At 30.9% G+C, this 22,220-nt stretch overlaps 1 protein-coding gene across 2 annotated transcripts in view; it reads right to left on the bottom strand.

The window, feature by feature from the left end:
• LOC110998933 (thyrotropin-releasing hormone receptor) overlaps nucleotides 1-22,220 on the bottom strand; it is a 40,920-nt gene that overhangs the window by 6,966 nt on the left and 11,734 nt on the right. For both annotated transcript variants that reach the window (XM_045630168.1, XM_045630169.1), the window contains exons 2-3: nucleotides 10,126-10,557; nucleotides 4,128-4,308 (exon numbers count right to left, since the gene is read on the bottom strand). In XM_045630168.1, the coding sequence (XP_045486124.1) occupies nucleotides 4,128-4,308; nucleotides 10,126-10,504 (560 nt within the window). In that variant the 5' untranslated portion in view covers nucleotides 10,505-10,557. The remainder of the gene's footprint in view (nucleotides 1-4,127; nucleotides 4,309-10,125; nucleotides 10,558-22,220) is intronic.

Below are 22,220 nucleotides of genomic sequence, written 5' to 3'. Positions count from 1 at the left end.
ACAATTATTTTTATTATATTATAAATAATTAATCCAAATACACTTTAAAATGTATTTGGGTTTAATATATAGCATTGTTCATACTTTCTCAGAAATATAAATATATCGTAACATGACAGTAATAAAAATAAATAAATTATAAATTTAGCTATTTATTTTCTATGATAAACTCTAACTTCTTCAATTTTTTAAATAAAACATACATTTTTGATATGCTACTGTGTAAAAACTAAACCTAAATTTAAATAGCTTAAATATACATATAGTAGGTAGAAATTTACAACGCCACACCAAAGCTATACCTACGTAAATCTTAGAATATTTTTTCTCTAGTTTAGGTGCCCAACCATAATACTCTTCTCCATTTACAGGATGAGCTCTAATTTAATTCTTAATTAAAGAAGAAATTTGCATTTAGTTAGTGTGGCTAAAACCGAGGCAACGAAGACAATTTTAAAAAGCATTATTCTTTATCCTTCTACAAGAAACGGAATCATATGAATTATGTTGCTAGCTACTTGCTATTTACAAGTAATAAAATAATATAACGTTTTAACAAAAGCCTTGAAAAACAAGACAAGCTACTATTCATCCAATTATAACAATAGAGAATAGAAGAAGAGAAATGATCTCTATAAACTCGCCTAAAATTACTAAAAGAGTCGGTAAAATATGTAAATGTTTAAAATCCGTTGTTAAATCTTTTACCTACTAATTACTAACTGAATCAAATTCTGACTACTACATACAAAACTTGCGCCAGCCAAGAATTTTAGAATGAATTTTATTTTCTACTATTCTATGAACGACAAAACTAGTACATTTTATCTAAAATAATAATTATTTAATTTATTACCACCGTAACAAACAAAATCAATATTTGAATCTCAATAAAAGAAATGCTCAAATACGCTTCAGATAAATGGTAGACAGATAAATTGCACAAGTTTCGATAGCGTCGCATAAACTACAAATATTAATATTTACTATAACAGAACTCGGCTGATAAATAATCTATGAATTGTCAGAAATACATTCCCTTTCGATGACTAATGTCATATTTAGCGTTAAATATTGAAGTGATGTGTCAAATTTATTTAATCTGTGGTAACAGATATATTTTCACAGACTATAACTGTAAAACGCATAAAATTGGTAAGCATAAAGTAACTATTATTAAAGTAACTAAGTATTAAACTAGCTACAATTATAATGTAAGACACCATGTAATATAATAAAATTTACCCTTACTTATATAGTTTTCACCATTATATACAACGTCAGCAAACCCTGTTTTATCTCTTAACAATATATAACAAAAGAACTTAAATGGAAATAGGCTGGATATACTATAAGAGGAGCAGATAAATGGAGTAAAATTGTAACCCTATGGCAACCAAGAGGCCATAAAAGAAACCGAGGCAGGCAATTTAAAAGGTGGGCCGACGAAATTGTGGAAATGGCGGGAAAGACCTAGACGACATTGATATACAATAAGGAAAAATGGAGAAAATGGGGGAGGCCTTTGGCCGTGGGCACACAGAATCTTTATCGTAAATAAAAAACAATAGCTATAATGTATATATTCCGTATTCTGATATAAGGCTAGGTATAAATAAATAAATATATATAGTTTTCACCATTACTTTGGATATTAGCACCTTTTAAATTCAACGACAAAAACACATTTACTTTTAATTAACGCAGTGTTAAATTAAATTTGTTGATTAACAACCAAATAAGTACTAAACATCAATCCTAATAGTCTCACAAGAACCTAGACAAGTTTATGGCTATACTAAAATTTAAACAATAAGTGCAAGGAAAGTATTGCGAACTGTCGGTGTTGTTAATCTGTGCCGTCAGCTGTTTTATTACCGTTTTAGAAGTGCCAACTGCAACAGACTTTTTATAAAAAAAACTCATATCCCATTTATTTATATACATATATAGGTCAATATATATAATACATATTTAGGTCGCGGTTCACGCACGTAATAAGTGATTTCTGGTTTGATTCCTATGACGAAATGACATGACACAATTTATAGAAAGAATTAATGAACTGTATGCAGCTTAACATTATTATTAACGTATTATTAATATACGTATTATTATTAACGTGTTTAATTGTCCGTTGAGTGAACTGACAATATACCTGCTTCATATCAGTTCCTATACTGTAAGAAATAATTAATCTTTATGTAAAAAAAAATATATATTGTTTATTGTTGTGTTGTTTTTTTTATATTTGTATTTATTATTATATATATGTATTGTTTTTTATGTGACATGAATTATATAATTGCCGTATTTGAGTAATCTGTAATGGTAGCTTATTTTGTTATATAAATAATAGTATATTAACTTACTCAGAGTTTAACTAACAATCCGGTAAAAAAGTGTTTTCTTTAAATGTGTAAAAGCTATGTTAATAAAAGACAATAAATTATTTTTCATGATATTATAACTTTTTGATTTATTGATATCCTATATGGTTTGGTTGATTTAAGAGTTTTCGTTTTTTTTTTAATTGGAAAAAATGTTAATATTGAAAAATTTCCTTGAACGTTTTGTATACTATTTGATTTAAAAATGCTGATAACTAATTTTAAAATTTCGTAGACGTTTTACCTGGAGTGAATTTATTAGATATTTTCATATATTTGTGAAATTTATATAGCATTGCCGAGTCGAGGAGAAAATACCTTTATATTTAAAGTTTGTAGGGGAAAAGTTTAACCTTTGAAATGAAAATACTATTTTATGACTTAACAGAAAAACCGTGCTGAAAGACTGAAATAAAAAGTTAGAAATCAAAGGTGCATAAGGTTTAAATTTAAAATTCTATGAGGTATAAAATACGTAAAATCAACTTTCGACTAACAACTGTTGCAGAAGTTATTTTACTGAAATAATACACGAAATGAAAAACTACATTTAAAAATGTGAAAAATTCATACAGAAATTTTCTTATATAACTTTTAAGTACCACGAGCACTTTAGCTATGTACACATATATAACTGATTTGGGTAAATATTTAATGTCCTTAAATACTTGAAAACACGCTACAGTAAACATAATTAAATTTAATCAGAACACAAGATGTACATCGAAATTGACTCTATCGCCAAAATATCATCGGCATCTAATTCTATTAGCTAATTGTATTGAATAAAAGCTATGTATTTTTTTCGAAACTCCTATTGATGATAGCAACTTCCAGATACTGCTATAAAATTACACAACTTAAAATCTCATCCTGCTTTAACTTCCCTCCTTCTAGAAACATTAAACTCCGGATGTCGTTAATGTATCATTGAGCAATAATTAAATTTTAATGCCCAATCAAGAGTTCAGACGCTAATGAGAACTATGCAGTACATACAAAGTTGTTCCAATTTGCACTTCTCACCCGAACTCCGAGAGTCGCGCTGACGCGTTGTCAAACTTTACAATTAGAAACTTTGTCTTCCCTTGAATTTAACGGATAATCCGTCGTTGAAATGGGTACTATAATCCGGACAAACTGTTTACTAAACTTTTGTGATATCTATCCCTTTGAACTAAATACTTTATAACTTTTGACGGAACTGATACCAGTGGTAAACTTTAAGATATTTTATTTTGTTTATATATCAAAACTACAGTGATTTTAGTAAATGTCATGTATCTACAGAAACAACCATTGAGACTGCAGATTCATAGTTCTTTAAGCGTCATGAAAGATGTAGAAAGTTCTCGTTTTGTTTTTTCATACTAGAAGACGCTATTTTGTTTGTATATACTTAAGTCATAGATCTTGACGAAATTAACTTACTTATAAACTTAATAATATCTACTAACATTATTTATTCTTAGCAGTTCATTTGTTACAAAACATATGAAAAGTTCCCAATTAAAAACAATATTGTTACAAGTATATTACTTAAACTATTAGACACACGTAGTTGAATCACGTAAAATACTATACATATTAGATATATTAACAAACATTCAAGCAAAATTTAAAACGAAGTTTTTAAAATTCTTCGGATGGACTTGTCTGTGGACCGTTCGGTTGCGACTTGCGGCAAATGGCAAGCTTGTGAGGCGTACCCACTTCACACTAAGCAAATATACAAACCTCGTAAACAAAGCGGCAAAGAACCATGCCAGTGCGCAGATGAGTGTTGCTCTCGTCTTCGTACAGACATATCCTGCGCGTAGAGGCTCGCAAATAGCGTAATATCGCTCGAAGCTTATCGCGAGAATCGTGAGGACCGACGCGTGCGCTACCGTCAGTTCCACAAATGGTACCGCTAGGCCTGGAGAGAAAAAAACATTTATTTATGTTTTATATTTATAAATAAAGGCTGAAGTATGGGGCCAGCTTTATTGGCATACTGAAAATAATATGAAATTAAACATAATTCTTAGTTAATTTGTATTTAATTCTAATATACCTTATAACTAACCTTAAAATTTAATAATTAAAATATATTATTAAAAGGAGTCCCTTTAGGCAAGGTTCCGAAGGTACTGGCTGTACGTTCTTACTGGACATATTTAATGATTTTCTAAATTTCGTTGTTTCATTTACAGGTCTATCTCTGGCGACAACTAATATAAAGCACGTAAACGTCGAGAATATGTAAATGGTAAAATAAATTCGCGTTTATCATAGGTTATCGAAGTTATATTTAAATAGAACGTACTGGCGTTAAAAAAAATATTGTTAGTTCAGTTATGCTTTGAAAACTCATGATAGCAGCAAAATATTGATTAGTAGTAATAAGTCAAGCAAATAATAAAATAGCCTCAAATTAACATTTCCAAAAGTCTTCAAATCCGCAAAGATTTCTAATTAAATAACGTCACAAAAACTTTTCCGAAAGATAATAATGTGCGGCCTCGTTTCTCAAACAGCTGTCAATTAATGTTGTGAAAAAGATCTTTTTCGAATTATTCTGTATTTTCTCGGGTTTTCTAGGTTTATTATATGCCTGCACTTATCGTAATGGCGGCGTGGTTTCTCGCCGATTGCTTTCCGATGTGTAAACAAATTAGCGAGATGGATACCGCGCATTACAATAAAACAAATAAAACCTTTAGTACAGATAGTAAATCGCGTGAATGTGGATTATTTAAAAGAAATATTAAAGGATCTCGACTTAACTTAATTAAAAGAAACCAATATTTTTGTGGACTGATATTTTGTCATTCTCTTGCATTATTGCTATGATACTTGCTATATCTATCATAATATAACAGTAACAACGTTGTAAAACGAAGTTATAATATTTTAACTAGCGGGCTAAAACTGTTTGGTAATATAAATTTAAATGTTATAAATTCCTATCAAAGTTGAAGACTCGATGTAAACTTTAGCTAGTATTGCCTCAGGGTATTAAATAATATTTTATTGTGCTCATTAAATTAATCTTTTTCAAATATTAAAACGCCTTGGAGGTATATATATACCTTTAAGGCTTTTTTAATAAGGATACAGTAATATTGTCTTTTATTAACATAACTTTTACAGATTTAAAGAAAACACTTTTTTGCGGATTATAGTTATGTATTATTTAAATTTATAATTATTTAGGCATAATTTTAAATTTAAACCGACGTTTCGCGTGCTTTACAGCGTGCGTGGTCACGGTGACTGAAAAAAAAGGTGTTAAATGTCAAAAAGTATCACAGCTGTAGAAAACGTTGTATTATCTGTATTTATTTCCCCGGAGTTGGTATCGACTAAAAGATGTAGGGTTTCTGCAGAAATTGCTCACGGTGTCCTCCATTGCACGCGAAACGTCGAAAAATAAAATTATGCCTAAATAATTATAAGTTTAAATACAATAATCCGTAAAAAAGTGTTTTCTTTCAAGGATACAGTAAGTCTGACTTTCAGCGATTGTTTACGAAGAGTGAAGTTATATTAGTCATATATATTAAGTTTCCATTTAAAGGGTAATGTAATATGTATCTAAATTACACTTAAACTACTTAGTGAGATTTACTTTTAGCAAACAAAGGAATGACAAATATAGAACAAATGACAGCCATTGGGAATAGCAAAGGGCTTGTCGCAATCAAAGAAGAAAATCGCAATTAAAGATGGGCTAATAGCTTAAGAGAATGGATTCTGTAAGAGGAAAGAGAAGAAGGAAAAAAGGAGACCCCGACTTGGCTTGATTTGGACTGCAAGAAATCACTATCGAAAAGTTCAGGATGAGAATAATGGATCATGAAGTAACGACTATAATTCATATTATTTTATATTGTGAAATAATGTTATTAAAAATAATTATTTCATATCATCTCAATCTATCATTACGCCAACATTTCCTTGACATATAAAACATATATTTACTTGTTTAACTAGCACCATCATAAAGTTGAGTATAGTCAATTATAGAAAACTAGAGTCATAGTTATATAGTTATAATTATTAGGTTATCATTATAAAGAATATTTTTGTAACTCGACTTAAATTACAGACTATTTTTATACAAAGCAAGTTTAGTCGATAGTCTAATTATAAAATCTGCTATGACAACACATTATAGACATTCCAACCAAGGTCCAATTTACTTTCATATAGAGTTAGTGAATGGAGCTCGTAAATTATGCCCGCATCGGGGTGATGCGCCCCTGTCAAGCCTTGCCTTTATTATCAGACCTAAATTAGCTACTTTCACATTTCATACACTGGGTCCCGTCCGTATATCCAATATGATAAGGTAAAGTGTAAAGTCAGTTGGGGTTGATGGATCTAAAAATATTTTAATATGAATTTTATAAAAAATATATCACTCTAATTTCAAAATTTTAACTAAAGTACTCATCTCCTTCTTTCAAATAAACACCATTTGGAAGACAGAGACGAAAGAGTATTTTAATATTAAGTAATTTAAGATAAATTAGTTTTTTGAAATAATGGGGTTAATTTTCTATGGATGGACTCGTTTTTAAACACAAATTAATAATTTAAGATAAATATACATTCATGTATATACGTATGTAATGTAAATATTATGTCGATCTAGTAGTATTACACGAGACGCACGATGAACGTCTTCAGTCTAATCAAAAATCGACATACATAGAAGTTTTCGATATTTGACATTTGACTGTCAACCTTTTTTACAGATCAAAGTCAATTTGCTATAGCTGTGACAGATTGAGCTAAAATTAAATTATAAAGTTATCAAACTCCAATATTGCGACAGGCGAGTGAAGCGATCTGCCGAGAGATGTTTGAAATGTTTGAATTGTTTTGATATTAGTTAAATTGTTTGTCGAATAGTTCCATAAATTTCCTCATAACGTGATTATGGGAAAATAAATTTGGTATGCGTTAATTTTTTATTTATGTACCGATGGATTTGTAAATATTTAAAAAATTCGGCGCATTTATATTTTTAAGTCTGTGCCTCGGATTTCTGTATAATGATCATTTGTCAATCTAATAGCAAGGTGGTCAAACTCCTATGCTTGACAGACGCCGCGCCGCCGACTTGGCATAGGTCTGTAGTCTTAGACCCACTGAGGCAACCCGAAGATTTCGTTACCGAGTAGACAGGAAAAGCACACTAATGTTGTTGCACATCCTACCACGTCAAGAATGAGAGTCACACGCAGAAGCTAGTTGGCCAACACTCCTCTGAATCTGCTCTACTCTTTGGATATTAGGAACTGGGTAAAAACGACACGCACATTTTGACGTAATTCTTTATATGAGTGTTGTTAGTTTTTCTTTGCTATCATTACAACATAAGCTTACGTGTCAGTTTTGTTATTATTATTATTTTATAAGATATTTTATTTTATAATATTTTTATATTATTTATGTTTATAAGATAATTAAGTGAGGGCCAGCGGTGAATCCCAAAAATACAACAAGATGTATTTAAATTCATTAATTAAATTTCTACAATAATTGATAACTAACTAAATATGACAATTAAGTCGGCCCGATATTAGGTGCACTACAATTATCTATATTATACTGAATTCTACTTGAGATTTGCCGGTCATAGGTATATGTTGTTCATCTCCTTTTATTACGATACAAATCAGGGATATTTACAATATTTGATGGTGCTGCGGAATGCGAGAGAATCTTCTTTAAATATTTATAGACAAGAGGTAGCACAGAGGACCGCGGCTCTCGCATCGCCCTCCTTCCTATTAATACGATTCACGAGCTTAAAACTTTTTTTGCAGAACTCTTCCAGGTGCGACCTGGAGTACTTTAATACTTTAGCAGATAGCTCCAGAGTTATTCTTGTATTAGTTTGCTACTCCAGAGCACCTGGCAGGAACACTGGACATTCTAAAATAAGGTGAGCTTGTTTTAAAAAAAACTGTCAAATTTTGTAGACTGAACCTAATTAATTTTTTTTGTCAAGCTTGGAGTTATACAGTGACGGTTAGCTCCATGTTACTCATTATTATGATGATTTATCGAATATATTGAGATAATTCAAGAAAGTATACATTTATATTTTGTTTTTTATTAATGGAGTTTGCACAGACGCTAATTAAAGGTTAAAGTTAACGCCTGGTAGATAGTACGGGTGACCCCAGACCTGGTGCATACCTCGCTCAACGAGTAAGTATCGCAAAACAGCGAGGAAAGCTTTAAAGCAACAGGGATCCAACTTCTTAAATTAATTTTATTTTTCTATTTATAAATTTTTATTATTATTACTATATATCAATGTCTTTTGTCATCGAGCAATACCCAACTATTTAAGATGATGACTTACTTACCTATATTTTAATGAAATATAAAAAAAACCTTTAATTTACACTTATATAATCAAAACTGCATCAACTTTTTCTTAAACCTACAATAATTACCAAGTAATGTCTGGAATATCAAAAAATGCAGATCTCGCGGCGTTATTAAAGAAATTACCAATTATTATAATCAGCACAATAAAATACAATAATTAGGCGGGAACCGGTAAAATGAATGGCAAATGTTTTGAAAATCATTTAAATTTGTATTTTCTACGTATACAGAAATTGAGCCTTTTTAGTTGATGACATAGTTTCGAAAATATGTATTGTTTAAATTACATTATTGTTAGAATTTTATATTTAGTTGGTTAATAATAAAATACTTTTATCTGTGATACGCGATAAATATCTATATAATATTTAAACACAATCCATATTAATGTTAATTTATAAAAAAATGTTTCATAGAGTTTGTTACCCTCTATGCCCTAGTGGGCACGGCACGTGTGTCTGTTTAATATTTTTATAGGCTAGAGAAATCAAGGCATTGTGTAATATTATACATTTAAAAAAAATCTTAAATTCTAGTTGGTTATGAAACACACGTAGTAATCTGTGCGCTTTATACCAATTTTATTTATCTTTGAATTCAGAACAGATTATGTCCAATCAAAGCATAACCAAAACGAAGATTACCCAGAACGCAAATTACGTAAATCGAACCAAACAAAACAATTACGAGAAACATCGTTGATAATATCCCCACATAAAAACGGTACAATTCTCGAAATAATGTTGTAATGGGTTATTTCGATTGAATTTCTTATTAATTTTGTCAGTTATTGAAATTTAATACGCATTAAAATTTCGCTACGTAATTTAATTTTATGTTAATTTCATTAATATTTAAAAATATAATATAAACTTTTACATTAAAAATATTTATCTTACGAGTTTTAGGTCAAATTAAGAATTTGTTCAGTTAAACCGCTGACGTTTTCATAATGTTTTCTTTAACTAAATTAAATACGTTATCTTTATATGTTTTGGATCGTGTAGCAAAGAGAAATATATCAAGTAATTAAACAAAGTGAAAAATACGAAATCTAAGTAATATAATAATGCAATATTGTACTCAAAATATCAAAAATCAAGAAAGACACACACTTAAATATAAAAGCTTATAATATTATCTATTAGATTTTTATATATACCTATATATATTTGTGTATTTCTCAGTAGGTACTATAGAAACGATTCAAAATAAAATAAAAAGTAAATAAAATACGTTAATTTTGGAACATAAGATCATCACTTATTCCACGTCGTTAAATTCGAACCTGTTGGCATATTCATAAAGTAATTATATAAATATAAAAGTATCTACTTACATAGCTCCTTGCCAAGCACCCATGTTTCCGGCTTCGAGTTGACTTCCACCAGCACAGTAGGTGTACACACTAGCAACACCATGAGATCAGCAATACTCAGATTCACCAGAAAAATGTTTGTAGAATTCCGCATATCCTTCGTCTTCAGAATCACAATCGGCACCATTACATTCCCAATAACACCTAAACACATTATGACAATACAAAATGTCATAGATGTCGCTTTTATGTAATATGGAATCTCTGCGTATTCAGTAAAATTTGGGAACGTCGTGTTTGTGTCAAAATCAACGAAAACGTCACGTGTGTGCGTCTCATTTTTGTATGTGATTGGCTCCTGATTTATCGATGTGTGCGTGAAATTTGCTATTGAAATCATGTGCGTGCGCGCTTCACATTTTTGGGCTAGGCTTTGCAGGCGCTAGATGCTGTCTGAAACAAGATATTTTCGATTAGCTTTGTGAGATTTTTTAGTTTTTTTCATTATCTTCAATGTATTCAAAATTTACTCAAGATAGTAAGTAGCGCGTACGGACATAGGCCAACAGTTTTATGGCTTAGACTTAAAGTCTTGTATAATATTACAAAATTTCATTTGGTCCGATCTTTAGAGTTAAAGACTTCAATAATATCATTACTACATACATAACATGTTAAAGTTAAAATGTATTTACATATTCAGATTTTAAAATTTTATTTAACAAAAATTATGTATTTCAATACAAAACCAAAAAGAATCGAAATTCAAAATACAACCGAATTTTTAATACATACCAGTCCAGTATTAATGGACCGAACTATGTCAAAAACCTAAATATAAGTTAAATTGGAAAGACAGGAAAAAATCCCATAAATTCCCACTATCTCCAGGTATCCTGTCTATCCTCTTGATTAATGACGGGAGAAACAATATTCTTGTTACTAATAAATAAAGAAAACATACTGTTTCTGTCGAAATAAATCTAAGTTACTCAATCGGGGATAATTTAGGGACTAAAATCTATAGGAATGACATGAAAATTAATTGTACTTTGCAAGATATTTTCTCTTCGAACCGGATCGTCTTCTGAATGGAATTTGTGTGAAAGTTTTATTCTTCGGTCTTAGCTTGCTTTATATACCATATTCAATATAAAAATAATTAGATCTGGCTGTCCGTCACGTAATAGCGTCAGCGGGGAGTCGGCCCTTACCCCAACTAGGTCACTACGAAGGCATACTTATAAACATGATGATTTGCGAACGTAAATAAATATATGATAAAAGATTTATATCACTCAATATGTTATATTAAAAAGGATCGCTAGTACCAAATGATTACTTCCTTCTTGAATTAGATTATCATGTGTCATGTGCACTTTTTACTTTTTGTTTTTTTTTTATGTATTCTATATCAGTTTAGTTTATTTTTATTGCTTTTTGTTTCTGTTAAATATGTTTTTTCCTTCTTATTGTATTTGTAATATGTATTTTTGCACTTCTTGCCTACCTTATGTAATTTACTCACAGTGGTTGTCTGGAAGAAATCGCTCTAAAGCGATAAGGCCGCCAGTTGCTTTTCATTAAATTATCTTCTATACTAATATTATAAAGAGGAAAGGTTTGATTTTTTGTTTGTTTGTATGAATTGAATAGGCTCCGAAACTACTTGGCAGATTTGAAAAATTCTTTCACTGTTGGAAAGCTACATCATTCCTGAGTGACATAGGCTATATTTCATTTTAAAAAAAAATAGGCATCCTTACTAAAATTACGATAACATTAACATTTGTTTATTATTTGATACAATTCTAACAGATGGCGCTGAGTTAAAGGTAGTTTAGTTTAGGTCCGTGTCGTGGTACCAACGTTTCACATAAGTTCTCCTACGGTTTCCCTTGATTAATTTACTACTATGTAATATAACAAAAACCTTAGCCACAGCAACGCTTGGCCGAGTCTGCTATGTTAATATAAAATAAATAAATAATTCATATCAATTAAGTAGTTCAAACTATGCTAAAACTGTTTTACTTAAAAATAAGACCTCTATGGACTACCATACTACTGGACTGTATATGGTACTAACCATAAACTGGACATTAAATAATTTTTGGGTTAAAAAAATTGTCAATACTGTATATTTGATTGTTTTGACTACTAGTAAACTACACTTCTATAAATATCAAATAATAATTATTATTTATCCAAATTAGGCGCAAATAGTGCAGAATTCAAAAGATGTAGTGTGTAAACACTCGCCGTTTTAGTTTAGTAAGCAAACTTCACAATACTTCTCAATATAATATATAACTAACTAAACAAAAAAAGCTACATACTAAATGACTGTATTATGTCTATGTTCCGGATCTTTTTTAAAGTTGATTTTTATTTAAATACATTGTCACGTAATAGGAGAGTTAAACCTGATGTAATTACAAAGTTTCCATACTGATCTCCCTGAGGAAAGAACTTAATTAAATTTAAATCTAATTTGTCCTTAACAAAGCGCTATAGAGGCTTTAGTTCGTTTCATTAAGAGTAAAATTAAACCTCTCTTAACTGATATTCTACGTAATTACGGTACATTTATTACATTTTTTATGTATTATAGAATCCTTAGTTTTGATTTCTCCTTTGCGCGTGCTTAATAATAATTTTTTTAAATGGCGGGTTTTCATACAAGTGTAGCGTATCGTAGATACACACTAAAAATGAACATACTATATTGTGTAGTATTTACTATAAGACTTTGATTTTTCCAGATTCCCATACAAGCATACCCTACTATATGGAATAAAATATATGCCATATACGATTGTTATGGTATAAAATGCATCAAATGTTAATTAGATAATGCTTTTTCAAATTATTATAATACTGGGGTATTGGTTCATGTGTACATCCTAAGGCCTAGTCGGTAACAATAAGTTTAATTTTTTATTTACATTCACACGAACGGTGAAAATGAAAACATCGTGAGGATACCGACAGATCTTACAGGTGTTACACTGCGGTCGACTTTTCAGTTCTGGAGGTGACACTGATACTTGCTGATTAGATTTTAAAATCAACATGACTTTGATTAAAAAATCTGGGGCCCAGAGGTTGTAGCGCCACTGATTTTTTTTATCTTTAGGAGGTTGTAAGAAAACTGTTAGACTGAAATTTTGAAAATCATCTTAGCTTTGGAACGTATAATTAATATGGAGAGAAATAATATTTTTATTGTTTATCCTTTGTATGTTAATGAATTAGGGAGACATCGTTACTTTTATCACCTCGTAAAAGCAGACCAACAAAATCCATGCTTATAGTTTTGAGGTTAAGGCCCTTGTACAATATGGTTTGGCGGAAAATTCTTGATAATTAAAGAAAATGCAACTGATTCAATTCTCTGTTTCTCATTATCTTAAGGTTCATAACTGGCCGGTTTCATCAGAAAGAGAAAATAGAAGAGGTAATCGGATACATAGGAACAAAATACAACGGCACAAGCGGTCTTGAAAACACGATCTTAGGTTTTGATTTGTAAAGTTCAATTTGTGAGTTCATTAAAAAGATAAAATCTGTACTCTGCTTACTTGGCCAAAGATATGGGACCGGTAGATACGATCTAGAACACAAAGCCAACAGGCCTATAACTGACAGAAAGCTCACACTTTTAGCAGCCAAGATGTTCCAACCAAATTTGCTGGATGTTCTATGTAGAGACAAATAATGTCCCCGGTATTTTGAAAAGGTAGGGTTATAAAGAAATCTCAGATATTTAAACAAAACATTTCAGCCGCGTTCAGCCTATTTGTGCCAAGTGGCTTCAGCATATGTCCTTGGAGTCGAAAACTGACAGTGCACCAATGGAGTCTCTGCCTTTGTGCGAATTTTACACTCGCTCGTGAAGAAGGCTCGTGAGGAAACCGACATGATGATCAAAAAAGTCAACGCCAAACATAGAAGGCTGAGCACGTACTTTCCAATTAAAAAAAGCAAATAATCAGGAAACAGATACAGAAATCTGATGCTAACTAAAAAGTTTAAATATCCCGCAACATATAATTACGCTTTCGATTAGCTTGTTTTATATTTTTTTACCATCTACTACGTATAATAAAGAATTTCTCAAGCAAAGGGCTTTGTGAATCAGGGTTTTTATATTGCTAAGATTTATTCAGAGCGTATTCGTCGTTCTGACGACGGCAAACGCCTCATTAATTTTGGGTCTTTCCACGAAATGTCTCTCTTACATGCGTTTGCGACATTATCTGTTTCGGAGCTTCAATTAAACGAATTGAGCATTTTAACCGACTACAATGGGTGTGTAGGAATATATACGACTAAAAAAGGCCTAGATTTATTGGTATACCAGCAAGATTGTGATTGATTTCTCTTGTTCTTTGGATTTTACTATCGTTTTTATTACGTTAATTTTTTAAGGTATTATTTACAACGCACACAAATAGCACGCATTAGAATAATGTTGTATATAAATTTGACGCTATGGGAACAGAAGATGATGGGATAAGAGGCTCTAATGTAAATGTTTCAAATTTCAGAAAATCTTGTAACTTCTTGAACTTGCAGATATTTCAACAGATAATAATAAAATCTGTAACAGCTGACAGCAACTTTTTATATTATATTAATATAATAAATCATTTTACTTTTATACGATGGATCGATAAGTCAAATTTATAAAATCTGATTGTAGATAGATATTTGGATTACTAAAGACAGGTATCAACCTGTAAACATAAATGACATGCCGTTACTAGATGTAATCGTTTAAATAAAAATCAAAATATCGAATTCAAGATTTTTGCACGGTCTCGTGCACTTAACTATTCAATATACAAGACAGCGGCAATTTTCAGTTCCTCTTAAGTGCACTTCGTATCTAGTATAATGCAAACAAACACTAGATAAGGTTAAAATAAAAGCTTATAATCTAATTTACAAACAAAGCAGTTTAGACTGTGACTTGTTAATGTTCATTATATTTTAACACATTGAATGCTTTAACATTGCATACAAAGTGATAGCCGGACACCAAAACTTTTTATGGCGAAATTTGTTTAAGTAAATATGAATGTTTGAAGATATATATGAATGTATTTACGAATACTCGGATCCGAGAGCTAAGGATGGCAATGGTTTAAAAAAATGAACAGGACGCTTGCACGGATCTGAGTGGTCGGCACCGCTACTATGACCCCGTTAAACTCGGGAAAGAGCACTTTAAGTGTTAAAGAGTAAAGATTTGTATTTTGTATGTGATTAGTTCTTGTATTTTGTGTGTTTAGCAACTTCTGAACTGGAGCTCTCTCTCATAATACTTTTTTTTTGACGTGAAAATGCGCTTACGCATCCCGTGGGTCTACACCCAAAGCCCTAAAAAAATTAACGTCTGAATCTGGAACAGGCTGGAAACTATAAACCACGAATAGCCTTTTATATTTTGTCAATATTATTTACTATTTAACAACTAGAACATACTGTAAATTAAACAATTTTTGCTTTTTGAATAAAAATGTAATTCTTTAAAATTGATTATTTAGAACACAACAAACATTTATTCTACTGGTCGTTTTTATTTATAAGAAGGGCATTTTTCATTTGTCCTTTAACAACCCTTAACAATACGTAAAACAACGATTAACGTAATACAAACACGAATATAAGGTCAGTAAAAAATCTATAGAACTTGAACAACTAAGGAATACTATCAAGAAGTTTGTGCGGGTACTGCCTTCGATTGAAAATTATCTAAAGCTACAATTATCTTAATAATTTCTGAAGATCTAAGAGAATGGATTGTGTGGGTTGTAAGGAAAAATAAACGATGAATAAACGTTTATAGACGCTCACTATTGTTTATCTCGAGATATGGGCCAGCCGATTAGAAGTCATATGTAGGAAGATGTATGTATATGTAACTAGCTGACCTGGCGAACTTTGTTCCGCCTTAATGGCAATAAAAAAGCAGTTTGGGTTTTTTTATTGGAAAAAATACAAAAAAATTAAATACCTACATTAATCATTCATTATTATTTCTGTATTTTAGTACATAGGTTGCTCTTCCCTTAAGTACCTTGTGATACACATTTTTTCATTTTTTGTTTTATTATCAGGCGCAAAAACAAACAACGCTGATGGTCTTCCGACCCGTGAACATGCCACGTATAATTGACCATGGGAAAAACATGAATGTTCTAGATTTAAACCACAAACTTTTAAGGATTGGCCTTGTGATTTGTTGATGGTCATGGCAAATGCAAGACGTATCGGAAATTGAAGTCTTTTAAATTCAAACGGCATATCGGTTGGGATCATCGGGATCCTCGGAATAAGAACTTCCTCACCTTTGAATTTTCCTATCATTATCGTAGCGTAAATTACATTGTTCTTCAATTTTCTAACCACCAAACGCATACCATTATGTAGTTCAGGTCATCTACATCTTTATTCTTTTTCTTCTTTTTTATCAGTAAGCAATGTAACTCTCATGTTTGTTGTCAGCTGCAGTTTCGTCACATAGCGCCATAGATTTGACGATTTGAGGCAAGCGTTTATTTCGTCGACAGCCGTAGATCTTGGAATTACTGGCAGTATTTGGCGGAAATCGCCAGACAGTAAAATCATTGCTCCTCCAAAACATCTCGATTCATTGCGTAAATCTTTTAATGTTCGGTTAAGTGCTTCCAATGCACGTTTATGCGCCATTGTGCATTCGTCCCAGATGATGATTTTCGATGCCGCTAAAACTTTGGCCATTGCTGAGTGTTTTGCAATATTACACGTTGGTTCTCCAATAGTTTGAAGATTTAACGGTAATTTTAATTCTGAATGAGCCGTACGGCATCCTTCTTACAATGTGGCTGCTATTTCAGAAGAAGCAACTGCAACCGCTATGTTGGATCTCGCCCGAACAGTTGCTAAAACTAATGACATGAGGAATGTCTTGCCAGTTCCACCAAGGGCATCTAGGAAATATAAACCACCATTTTCATCATCGTTTGCCTTCATTAAAGTATCATAAACTTCCTTTTGTTGGTATTTCAACAGGGGTACATTCGTTTGAACTACTAAATCTAATTCCTGGTGATCATATTCACGTTCCCGTTCCAATACTCGATTAAATGCGTCATTCGACAACAACAACAAATAGAAACATTCATCATTCTTTGGATGAACTGTATACATACGACAATACCGAGTTTTATAGTTCTCTTCACTGTTTATACGAATGGGCAATAGCACTATCATTATAATTAAATTGTAAATTGTAAAAATAATTAAACGTATTTATTTAATAGAAATATTTTGAATATTGATTTCTTACAAATATCAAATTGTCATATATACGTCATTACATAGCTGTCATTATACGTCAATTACATAGCTATCATTTGCGTTTTATTATTCCAAGTCTGATTCTTATTTGTTATACCACTTTTTATAGTGACTGACGTTTCATGTCAAGTCCCACGGGAACGCTGTCGAACGGGATAAAAAGTATCCTATGTCCGTCTCCTGGCTCTAAGCTACCTCCATACCAATTTTCACTCAAATCTGTTCTTTCGTTCTTGAGTTATAAGTGGTGTAACTAACACGACTTTCTTTTATATATATAGATATTCGTCACCATACAAAATAATTTGAAAATATACAAATATTATGTTGCTATTGCGTATGTGAGTTAATTCATAAATTCGTAGCATGTAAATAATAAATAAAATGGTAAGTCATAATAATTTTATATATTTACTTTATTTTCTCCTATGTCAGTAATTTTAAATTTATTTGAAAACAATAGACATTCAATAATTAATAATTTAACTGAATTTCTAACTCTTTCGGCAGTCTTATGATATTAACGTTATAAATAATTTCTACACCCTTTCAAAAGGCCACCGCAAGTGTACCGAAATTTTACGATTACATACGAAAAAAATAAAATTTCATACAGTTTTTGGTGATTGGTTTGTGTGGTGTGTCCAAAGGTTCTAGTCGAAATTTAAAGAGGCAAATCTTCTTTATCTACATCGCAATTTTATATTTCTCTCTTACACTATCACTAAACTAAACTATATTAGTTAGAAATAGTAAGTATAAGGAGACAAAGTCGGGAAGTTGCACTAACACTTTTCGGATAAAATATCGATATTTCGATTCACTGCTACACAAAGGGCAGCTGTGTGACACAACAAGCCACTTAGTAAGGTTAATACCGAATTCACATTATTTCTAGTTGCAATACAATAACTATAAGTAAATTTATAGAAAGCAAGATATTTGTTGTATGAAAAGTAAATAGACAAGTGTTTACACTACGTAGTAGGTAGTAAGTATCAAATCATCGACAAATATGACAAGTATGAAAAAAAAATTATCCTTTTTTATAAATATTTGTCCCATATTTTACGTAATATGTATGGTAATTTTTAATTTGTCAAATATATTGAGAAAGTTCACTGGGAAAGAAACTATGCTTTTAAATAAATTAATATTAATTTAGTTTAAGGCTACATTAGTTTTTAACACAACAGATTTAACTATGATTTCTAGAAATTATTAACTATTATATGGGTGATTTTATTATTTATATAATTTTAAAAATGAATCATTAAACTCAAATTTAGCACGATCCTTTTTTTACTAACAAATAAAGCAATGAACCCACAACCAATAGAAAACAATATTTTTAGAACACCAAATTAATTCAAATTACACCCATATGTTTTACTGATGTGTGGATAATAAAAATATCAATTCTAGTGTGAAAATCGAAATCACGTAAACGCTCAAATTAAGTGGAGCACTGGAAAAAAGCTTTTAGGGTAAAAGATTTATTTTGCGGTCGACGGCTTGATTGATATACTTTAATATCTTGACAAAATGGCGCCTTCGATGCGTCTTACAATTTTACTTAGACTTCATACAAATTTGTTGGGAGTAAGCGTGACTACGCATCTTAAGGGAACATCTAAATCCCTGAAACGGAACACATTAGTGTCAATGTAAATCATAGACAACTACAATATTGTTTAACAACACCTAATTACGAAAATTACAAACAAGGACCCTTATATTATTTGTCTTACATGTCTTTTTTATGTGTACTAACTATCTAATATACCTCCGTAAATTTATTTTAATGTGCATAAAAGCAAATATTTTCACAAATGATAATAGCTGTGGCTAAAAGAATTTAAATAAATAAACTTGTTTACGAATATTTAGTTTTTTACATTTTTATTCATCCTTTAATTCTGCGATGTCATAAGGTGTTTATTACATCGCAAACCAGAGTGAACCTAATTATAGACTAAATAAAGACCTAAATACACTGGATGACGGATGTCAGCCAGGTCGCCCACTTGGGATACACAATTAATTATATCGCCACTCGCCACTGCACTCCGCTGACAAGTGGACCGCTTGAAATGTCACAGCTCTAAATACAATAACAAAATAACAGCAGAATATAATTTCAATATATTTGTCGGATGGTCAAATTTGTTTATTTTATTTGTTTATTCCATTCGATGTAGTCCTTATTACAAAAGGTGTGATAGCCCACGTTGATTTAATTTATTTATTTATTAATAAATAAATAAGGCGTCATCCGTCTCATTTCTACACCAACAATAATTTGGATTAGTAAAAAAATGATAAATTTCGTATATATAGTATACATGTGACACGACATTGCTTGATATGGTTGGCTTTTAACATATCGTGTGTGATAATTATACTGTATTACAGATGCGTACTGAATTCTGTATATGTTTAATTTTTCATTTGTTTCATCATCAGTTAATTGACAGTGCCTTTATTAGCAACTTGATGATATGTATATGATTATTCATTATCAACTAGGCACGAAAAATATCTAGTACAATCTCTTTTGTGTTTTTTTTTCAATAACGCTGTCTAAATTGAAGAATTTAAATTTCTCTGCTCTGAATGCTCTGCCTATAGCGATATAGATCTCGCAGATTAAAAATATACGCTTAACATATAAATTGACAATATTGTATAAATTATCCCATTTATTATTTTATGTAATTTTATTAAGTTGTTACATTTTAAGTTAGGTATATTTTATTTTTATGTGGTCTGCAAGAACCTGTGTTTAACAGTAAGATTATTATTTTCTTCATTTATTTTATTTTTTCTCCTGTTTCGCGTTTTTGCAATATAAATAAAATGTTATTATTATTACTTTTAGGGCAGTTGTGTTCTCCTGCGTGCCACTATTAAATAACAATGGTTTCTACATACTTAAAAGGTTTTGGAAGTAGGTGACGTTTATACGTACCTTATAAGCGCCTATGTGCATGAACACCACCTTAAAAGATTTGTGGTTAATTTAATTAACATAACATTTAAGCCGAGTGGCTAATTAATAAGGTAACAATAAAGACTTCTCCTCTAGTCTTTGCTTAATTTTCACTTAAAAACAATCAATGCGATGAGTTTTGACACTACGGTAACATATGAATTGAAACTGCGACTCTCGTATCTCAAACACATGGATCAATCATTAATAATAAACTCTTTTCTTTTAAGGAAAATATAGTCAATGAACTACGATACCATTGTTCCAAATATTTAAAACGTTCCGAATTTCAAAATCCCACTTTCGAAGCCCTTCGTGTTTTAAACTCCGTGACAAAATTGAATCAATTGGTGAGATCTTCGATCGTATCAGTTACCGCTTTGTATGATAAACGATTCCCTTGTGACAATACGCTGCAGTGCCAGAATATATAATGCGACTAAAGGCAGTGCACTTAAAGATATCATGTATAGAATAGCGTGTTTTGATATTTTATTATTATACTTATAATATTAAAGATCAAATTAGAAGATCAAACACGTCAGTCTTCTTATTTACTTATCTCTTCAGTCAATAGAAGCTATCACAACATACCAAAACGTTTATGTAAAATGTTTGACACGAATATCAAAGGTATAATACTGTTGGCTGATGCCTCCGATTCGGTATTTATGTGTCTTTATATGGAGTTTAAAGTTGCCATTGTATTAAAATTCACTGTCAATATATTACATCGGAGGGACTAGTTCAGTAGTATGCAAATATCCACGGTTATATGAATACAAAAGATTGCTAATCGCTATCATATATAGTGATGCGGTCTTTTTGAGCGTGTAACTGAACAAACAAAGCCTACAAGGGTCTGTTGGAGTATCGGACTTCGTGCATTATTAAGATAAAATACTACCTCGTTTTATCACAAAGGTTCTACCTTCATACTAAACAGTTTTGCAAGGTTTGGTTTGGATACGTAGAAAATATATTGATGAATACAAAATATTTTTTTATTTTTGGTGAGTAATTTATAATTAATTAATAATAATTTTTACTCGTCTCTAGTTTAAGGTTGAAAATAGTGTTAAATCCCCAAAGCATTTCTGAAGAACAGTCCTCAAATTAAATGCATTTATTCGGCTTTCCACCGAAAGCTAGGCTTACCTTTTAGAAATGAATAGCCAAAAGACTTGCAAAAATATATCGGACTAACAGCAAATTTTTCATTCAATTATTCAAGTAAATCGTACAGTTTTATAATATGTTTCACTTTTTCGTGTACATGGAATTTATTATAATATCGTTCTTAGTTATAACTAGACAATACACACATTTTGAAAATACATATTGTTTATCCATAACAACCATAAAATTTAATATTATACCAAGGTATTGAACAGTAAAGTTATTCCCTAATTTTACTGACTGTTATAGTAAATTCTAAGGTTATTAGAGTCTGTTTCCGGTATTAGATTTTTTTACCCCATTACTAGACTAAAAATGTTTCGTAATGCGATGAATCGAATACATTAATGCGGACGTTAAAGTTGAATTACCGTTTTTAACACATAATAATACGCCCCATTTTTGTCATATCTGTCGGACTTGTTAATATAGTAGACATTAGATAAATTAGTTCCGTATTCAATTCCCGCTCGATTGCAACTAATTTTGTCATCTGACAGTTGTCAGTTGTCACTTAGAAGCGATGGTAACATAGACGATTTACTGTGACACCATAATATAAATTAGTTTTTTAAAGTTCTTGCCTGACTAAATA

Source organism: Pieris rapae, chromosome 11 (assembly GCF_905147795.1).
Source record: "Pieris rapae chromosome 11, ilPieRapa1.1, whole genome shotgun sequence".
Taxonomy (NCBI): domain Eukaryota; kingdom Metazoa; phylum Arthropoda; class Insecta; order Lepidoptera; family Pieridae; genus Pieris; species Pieris rapae.
The sequence above is the reverse complement of the archived record's forward strand: the minus strand, read 5'-3'. Positions and strand labels throughout refer to the sequence as shown.